At 49.9% G+C, this 8,189-nt stretch overlaps 1 protein-coding gene across 1 annotated transcript; it reads left to right on the top strand.

Moving 5' to 3' along the window:
- The first annotated feature begins 334 nt into the window (after positions 1–334).
- Positions 335–4,773, top strand: tmem74b (transmembrane protein 74B). The gene is made up of 3 exons (XM_068315922.1): positions 335–416; positions 2,915–3,160; positions 3,686–4,773. Exons 2-3 carry the CDS (start codon positions 2,957–2,959, stop codon positions 4,226–4,228), a joined length of 747 nt encoding a protein of 248 aa, XP_068172023.1. The 5' UTR covers positions 335–416; positions 2,915–2,956; the 3' UTR covers positions 4,229–4,773.
- Positions 4,774–8,189: the final 3,416 nt, after the last annotated feature.

Consider the following 8,189-nt stretch of genomic DNA (forward strand, 5'->3'; position numbering starts at 1 on the left):
TCCTGCCTACAGGGGGCAAACGAGAGTAGACCCTCTAAGCACACTTAAGCACAGAACCGGTGCTGTTGGTGAATTGTGAGACTTTATTTCAAACTTTGGCGGGTAAGTCTATATACCTATCTATAAGTGAATCTATGGTCAGAATGGTGAGGACCGGCATTTTGGTCCCCACAAAGATTTTGGTCCCCACGGCGTGACTGTGTTATCAGGTGGTGGTCCCCGCGACGTAATAATGACAAACACACACACACACACACACACACACACACACACACACACACACTTTTTACCGGTGTTTATCTCCGCCTCTGTCGCCAGCAGGAGCCCCTGCGCATGCGCAGTGTCGCGCTGCTCCTCACACGATCCGCGGCGAGTCTCCGGACGTCTGATCCGGGGGGGTCCCGCATCAGCAGCAGGTAAGACCACCCCCCGCTCCATCCTCATCCTCTTCATCCTCCTCTTCATCCTCCTCTTCCTCTCGTCCGTTCCGAACCCGCCTAGCCGCCTTGTTTAACGGGAGTCGGTGCCCGGATCCTGCCTGGATACCGGATCTATCCTCGGCCCGTCTCACCCCCCACCCCCACCCCCACCTCCGTTATCCGTCAGTTCGGATCAAGGCGCGCGCGTGTCGGTGTGAGTCCGATCCGGTTCGGATGTGATCTGTGTCACACGGAGATTAGCGCATCGCAAGGTCACGGGAACGGAAACGGTTACATGAACGGTCCGACACACCGGAACCCGCGGGCCGCGGTGAAGAGACCAGACGGCTGTAGGGGCGGGGCTAGGGTCAGTGTGTGTGTGTGTGTGTGTGTGTGTGTGTGTGTGTGTGTGTGTGTGCGTGTGTGTGTGTGTGTGTGTGTGTGTTTCTATCAGTGTGGGTCTATCAGTGTGTGTGTGTGTGTGTGTGTGTGTGTCTATCAGTGTGTGTGTCTGTGTGTGTGTCTATCAGTGTGTGTCTCAGTGTGTGTGTGTGTGTGTGTGCGTCCATCAGTGTGTGTGTGTGTGTGTGTGTCCATCAGTGTGTGTGTGTGTCTGTGTGTGTCTGTGTTTGTGTGTGTCCATCAGTGTGTGTGTGTGTGTGTGTCCATCAGTGTGTGTCCATCAGTGTGTGTGTGTGTGTGTCCATCAGTGTGTGTGTGTGTGTGTCTATCAGTGTGTGTCTGTGTGTGTGTGTGTGTGTGTGTGTCTATCAGTGTGTGTGTGTGTGTGTGTGTGTGTGTGTGTGTCCATCAGTGTGTGTGTGTGTGTGTGTGCGTGTGTGTGTGTGTGTCTATCAGTGTGTGTCCATCAGTGTGTGTGTGTGCGTGTGTGTGTGTGTCCATCAGTGTGTGTGTGTGTCTGTGTGTGTGTCTATAAGTGTGTGTCCATCAGTGTGTGTGTGTGTGTGCGTGTGTGTGTGTGTCTATCAGTGTGTGTCCATCAGTGTGTGTGTGTGTGTGTGTGTGCGTGTCTGTGTGTGTGTCTATCAGTGTGTAATAATAATAATAATAATAATAATAATAATAATAACAGACCTTTATTGTCCCACAGTGGGGAAATTTGTGCGATCGTGGCAGCAGGGGGGGGGTCAAACATAAATAGTTAAATAATATACATACATATTAACATCTGCAACATATGAAATTTACATATTCACATATTGGAAACATATTAACATATATCATATTATCTGAATGTACATTATATTCACACACCAAAAAAAAGAACATACACTACAGGCTGATGTTTACATTGATCATCCAGAATTAGAACGTTGTGTTCTTGGAGTTCCCTGAGTTCTTTGAGTGGTCTGCTGGGAGGACTGCTGGTTGTACAGTGTGTGTGCGTTTGTGTGTGTCTATCAGTGTGTGTGTGTGTCCATCAGTGTGTATGTGTGTGTGTGTGTGTGTGTCCATCAGTGTGTGTGTGTGTCTGTGTGTGTGTGTGTTTCCATCAGTGTGTGTGTGTGTCCATCAGTGTGTGTGTGTGTGTGTGTGTGTCTATCAGTGTGTGTCTGTATGTGTGTGTGTGTCTATCAGTGTGTGTGTGTGTGTGTGTGTCTGTGTGTGTGTGTCCATCAGTGTGGGTGTGTGTCCATCAGTGTGTGTGTGTGTGTGTGTGTCTGTGTGTGTGTGTGTGTGTGTGTGTGTCTGTGTCTGTGTCTGTGTGTGTGTGTGTGTCCATCAGTTTGTGTGTGTGTGTGTGTGTGTGTGTCCATCAGTGTGTGTGTGTGTGTGTGTGTGTCCATCAGTGTGTGTGTGTGTCCATCAGTGTGTGTGTGTGTCTATCGGTGTGTGTGTGTGTGTCTATCGGTGTGTGTGTTAATCTGTGTCTTAGGTTTAGGATTAGCTTTGGAGTTAGTTTAGGGGTTAGGGTTAGTTTATTACTGATAATAATAGTAATAATTCAAACTTTATTGATCCCCAGAGGGTAAATTCTCCTCACCCTCTCAGTACATGGTCTTGTGTTGGTCTCCAGCCCGTCACACAGTGTTGTGAACAAGGCCCCTGAACACAGCTCACTGGGGGCCTGTCATCATGTCCAGGGGAGGAAGAGTGACGGGTCGCGCTCGGAGGTCGCGCCCCAAATGAGCAGCTTGTGGTGGGGACGGCGCCTTGCTCAAGGGCGCCTCGGCAGTGGCTGGGAGGTGAGCTGACACCTCCCACTGTCAGCTCACACTCCAAGGGATGTCCTGGTGGGAGGGGGAATCGATCCACCGATGGACGGAGATCCGTCTTCAAGACATCTGCTCTACCGCTGAGACACTGCCACCCCAGTTTAGGGGTTAGGTTTAGGGTTAGGTTTAGGGGTTAGTTTAGGGGTTAGGTTTAGGGCTAGGGCTAGGGCTGACACCTTTAACCCGGTGAGCCAATGAGATCCTGTCCTCTGACTCCAGACGGTCTGGATCCACATCGGGATTCGATCTTTCTTTCAGGGCTCTGAGCAGTGAAGATATGAACCACCTGGACCGCCATCGATGGAGTCCTCGTTCAACACTGTAGAGCTCTGGGAGCTGGGGGGCGGAGCCGGTTCAGGAGGCGGAGACTCCCCAGCCGCGGCCACAGCGCCCTGGAAGTCGTCCACCGGAGGCTTTGAGAACGTCTCCTACCAGCAGGACGAGGAGCACCAGCAGGGGGCGCCGTCTGTCGGTGCTCCCCCTTCACCTTCAGGAGCCAATAGGGTAAGGCTGCTCTCTCACAGACCAATCACACGGTCCTCCCCCATCGGGCTTCACACTGCAGACCGTCGCAGACCCTGTACCGGCCTGGGGGGGACGCCCCAGGGTAACCACATCAGCTTTGACCTTGTGCGCCTTTGAGCCTGGTCTATCTATCCACCACCACCACCACGTCCGCCTGGCCAGGAGCTGCTGGTCCATCCTGGACCTGAAGGCCCCCCCAGGACCTGAAGGCCCCCCCGGGACCTGAAGGCCCCCCTGGGACCTGAAGGCCCCCCTGGGACCTGAAGGCCCCCCTGGGACCTGAAGGCCCCCCTATACTTGGTGCTTCTGTATGTCTAGGAGTACTTCTGGTCCAAACCAGGTACTGATGTTCTTGTACATTAACTCAGCCCCTTCAAGTGCCCCGGTCCAACATCTCACAGGGGGGTAAGATGTTGGATCGGGGTACGCTGGACTGGATCTAGTCAGTGTAGTGACACTACACATTTCTGACTGAATGTTTTCTCTACCTCTTTCTTTTTTCAGGGGGGGCCGCCGCCTCAGCATCTTCCTCTGGAGTCGTTTGATGAGGAGGACGGTGCTGGGGGGCCGGTGGACCCCCGGTCCGGCGCCCCTGCAGACCGCTCGGCGGACTACGGCTTCCTGCTGGCGCTGGTGTTCCTGGTGAGCGGCATCGTGCTGGTGGTGGTGGCCTACACCATCCCCAGAGACGCCCGGGTGGACCCCGACTCGGTGTCGGCCCGCCAGATGGAGAAGCTGGAGAAGTACTACGCCCAGCTGGGCTCCCACCTGGACAGGTGCATCATCGCGGGGCTGGGCCTCCTCACCATGGGGGGGATGTTCCTGTCGCTGCTGCTCATGGTGTCCATCTGCCGGTGCGAGGGGTACCGGCGCAGGGCGGCGTTCGTCCGCCCCAAGAGGACTTACGGCTCCATCAACCTGAGGATGAAGCAGCTGGCAACTGGAGAGGCAGGGGGCGCCGATGGGGGGGGGCACCCTGACACGTTGGAGTCAGAACTGGGGCCGAGCAGACACCCCCATCCAGCTGCTGCGCATTGCATTGGCTAGCTAATTCAGCCGTCGTCTGGGCAACCAGCCACTTTGAAGCTGGGGACGCAAGATATAGATTTGTGCAGAAACACGTGGTTCTTTGCTGGGGGGGCCAGCTGTCACCTCTGTCCTCCCCCATTAAGGAGATGAACGGCTAGAAGGAGGAATGTTGGACCCCAGCGAGAAGAAACCAGGTCTCTAAAGCGAGTCTGACGAGCGCATCACAGGCACCAGCGTTCTGCTAGAACATCAGGAGAACCGACCTGACCCGACTGAGACTCATCGAAGGCCGTCGCCGACTCCCGCGCAGCGACCATCAGCTGACGTGTTCGCTAACACACACAGCAGTGTGCTGCTAGCTTAGCATCAATCCACAACATTTACACCTGAACGGAACCAAAGCACACAGACCTGCTGGTTCTGGACCGTTCTGGTTCTGGACCAGGTCTTCCCTCCTGAGACTCGACTGGGTTCTAAACGCAAGGGTTCACATGTGAAGTTAAACTAGAATAAAAGTTAAAACTCAAAATGAAACTAAAATTAAAAGTAAAATGAAAGGAGAATCAAAACAAAAGAACAGAGTGAATCTATGGTTTGACTGAATTAATAACGTTTACAGTCGGTCGGGTGTTCCTGTCGTCTGTCTGTGTCGTATGTAGACGTCTGCCATAAGGAGTTGATGCTAAAGCGCTACCATGATGCTAAAGCACTACTATGATGCTACAGTGCTACCATGGTGCTAAAGCGTTAACATGATGCTAAAGCGTTACCATGGCGCTAAAGCGTTAACGTGAAGCTAAAGCGTTACCATGGCGCTAAAGCGTTAACGTGATGCTCAAGCGTTACCATGGTGCTAAAGCGTTAACATGATGCTAAAGCGTTAACATGATGCTAAAGCGTTAACATGATGCTAAAGCGTTACCATGGCGCTAAAGCGTTAACATGATGCTAAAGCGTTACCATGGCGCTAAAGCGTTACCATGGCGCTAAAGCGTTAACATGATGCTAAAGCGTTACCATGGCGCTAAAGCTTTAACGTGATGCTCAAGCGTTACCATGGTGCTAAAGCGTTAACATGATGCTAAAGCGTTAACATGATGCTAAAGCGTTACCATGGCGCTAAAGCGTTAACATGATGCTAAAGCGTTGACATGATGCTAAAGCGTTACCATGGTGCTAAAGCGTTAACGTGATGCTAAAGCGTTAACATGATGCTAAAGCGTTACCATGGCGCTAAAGCGTTAACATGATGCTAAAGCGTTAACATGATGCTAAAGCGTTACCATGGCGCTAAAGCGTTAACATGATGCTAAAGCGTTACCATGGTGCTAAAGCGTTAACGTGATGCTCAAGCGTTACCATGGTGCTAAAGCGTTAACGTGATGCTCAAGCGTTACCATGGTGCTAAAGCGTTAACGTGATGCTAAAGCGTTACCATGGCGCTAAAGCGTTAACATGATGCTAAAGCGTTACCATGGTGCTAAAGCGTTAACGTGATGCTCAAGCGTTACCATGGTGCTAAAGCGTTAACGTGATGCTCAAGCGTTACCATGGTGCTAAAGCGTTAACGTGATGCTCAAGCGTTACCATGGTGCTAAAGCGTTAACATGATGCTAAAGCGTTACCATGGCGCTAAAGCGTTAACATGATGCTAAAGCGTTAACATGATGCTAAAGCGTTACCATTGCGCTAAAGCGTTAACATGATGCTAAAGCGTTACCATGGCGCTAAAGCGTTAATGTGATGCTAAAGCGTTAACGTGATGCTAAAGCGTTACCATGGCGCTAAAGCGTTAACATGATGCTAAAGCGTTAACATGATGCTAAAGCGTTACCATGGCGCTAAAGCGTTAAGATGATGCTAAAGCGTTACCATGGTGCTAAAGCGTTAACGTGATGCTCAAGCGTTACTATGGTGCTAAAGCGTTAACGTGATGCTCAAGCGTTACCATGGCGCTAAAGCGTTAAGGTCTGAGACGTGAGGCCATTAGTCAAGGTTACCGTAGCAACGCAAAAATTCAGTGTCCTTCCTGATAAACCGGGTGTTCTCACAAACCATTGAGTGGTTCTGTCCATCCCTCCGTCCACCCGTCCGTCTGTCCATTAATTCATCCGTCCGTCCATCCATTCATCTGTCCGTCCATCCGTCCGTCCATCCGTCCGTCCATCCATTCATCCGTCCATCCATTCATCCGTCCATCCATCCGTCCGTCGAACACGAACAGGAAGCCCACATGCTGCTGAATCCTGGACGCAGACAGACGGAGAACAGAAACAGCTTCAGCTCCAGGAGAAGCACTTCTGTTTGCTGAAACATACACACACACACGCGTGTTTGTATACATGTACATGTATATGTACATGTATATATATACATATATATGTGTCTATGTACAGTATATACACACACAAACACGTTTGTATACATGTACATACATGTGTATAACACACACCTCGTGATAGCCACCAGGGGGCAGCAGGGCGCTGAGTCCTGACCTCAAATGGATCTGATGTCGGTACACTGACCACCAGGTGGGTTCAGGTACTGACCCGGGTCAATGCAGACCTGTCACTTTAAGAAGGTGGCCCGATGGCCTTTGTGTGCAGGTGATGTGAGGGGGCCAGGGTGTTCCACACAATGTATGGGGGGGGGGGTCAGTTTTTGTCCTCAAGATCCAGAACAACTGTTAAACCAGAACCACTTGTGAACCTCATCAGTATGAGGGTGATTCGCCTTCGCCAGAGAGCCTCAGGTGTCCCACAGGTGTGTCACAGAACACCACAGGTACTACAGGTGTATCACAGAACACCACAGGTACTACAGGTGTGTCACAGAACACCACAGGTACTACAGGTGTGTATCACAGAACACCACAGGTACTACAGGTGTATCACAGAACACCACAGGTACTACAGGTGTGTATCACAGAACACTACAGGTACTACAGGTGTGTATCACAGAACACCACAGTAACTACAGGTGTATCACAGAACACCACAGGTACTACAGGTGTATCACAGAACACCACAGGTACTACAGGTGTGTATCACAGAACACCACAGGTACTACAGGTGTATCACAGAACACCACAGGTACTACAGGTGTATCACAGAACACCACAGGTACTACAGGTGGCTCTACTTGTGTTTTACAGTTGTGAAAGACTTGGTTCTACTAACCCCAACGACACGCTACTGATCACAACAACACGCTTAAGCTAGACCTGATTCCTAAACTAGATCTGTACTTAAACTAGACCTGGTTCTTAAACTACACCCAGTGTTCATGTTTCCTCCAGAAAGCAGTGCATCATGGGATGTGCTTCACTAAATAACAGACATAGTAATAGTAATAATAGAATTTACGGTGGAAGAAATGCAAGGACTGAGTTTAGCCAGTAGTCTTCTTTTCCTTTCGTAGTAGTAGTACCACCATGTAAAAACTAAACAAACTGATAATTTAATGATTTTATTAATAACATTGTAACTGTTTGATTAGAAAGGAAAAAACAGGAAAATTTAATATTTTTTTAATCAAAATGTTACATCCTGGTGGTCATTCTTAAAAAATAATTTAAGATATAAAAAATGATGTAACACAGTTTTTTCCACTTTTGCTTTTCACTCAATAGTTTTGACTGCCTTTAATTCATGTATTGTCCTGTGGACGCTGCACCAAGTTGACAGAACCTTCACATTTCTCTAAGCTGCGTTTTGTCTTGGGTGCTGACATTTAGCCGTGCACCCCCACCCCCCCATGGAAACAATCGCGTCCATTGTGGTACAAATGTTGGGATTTTTGCTGGTTTTCGCTTGACTTTTTCTTCATCTCCTTCCGTACTGTCCACAGTCTTACCTGTCTCTTTCTTTTCATTACCTTCTGATTGTTCTTTATTCAGGAAACACTCGTTTTTTTCGGGGTTTCTTTTGCGTCTTTTTTGGAGTCATGGTGAAAACGTGAGACTAACTCGTCTCACCGC

This window comes from Antennarius striatus, chromosome 5 (genome assembly GCF_040054535.1).
Source record: "Antennarius striatus isolate MH-2024 chromosome 5, ASM4005453v1, whole genome shotgun sequence".
NCBI classification, from domain to species: Eukaryota; Metazoa; Chordata; class Actinopteri; order Lophiiformes; family Antennariidae; genus Antennarius; species Antennarius striatus.

Excerpts from the sequence above, each read along its gene's own strand:
- tmem74b (XM_068315922.1), top strand. The coding sequence starts at position 2,957 with ATGGAGTCCTCGTTCAACACTGTAGAGCTCTGGGAGCTGGGGGGCGGA. Across the intron at positions 3,161-3,685 it reads CACCTTCAGGAGCCAATAGG|GGGGGGCCGCCGCCTCAGCA; the intron begins GTAAGGCTGCTC and ends TTCTTTTTTCAG.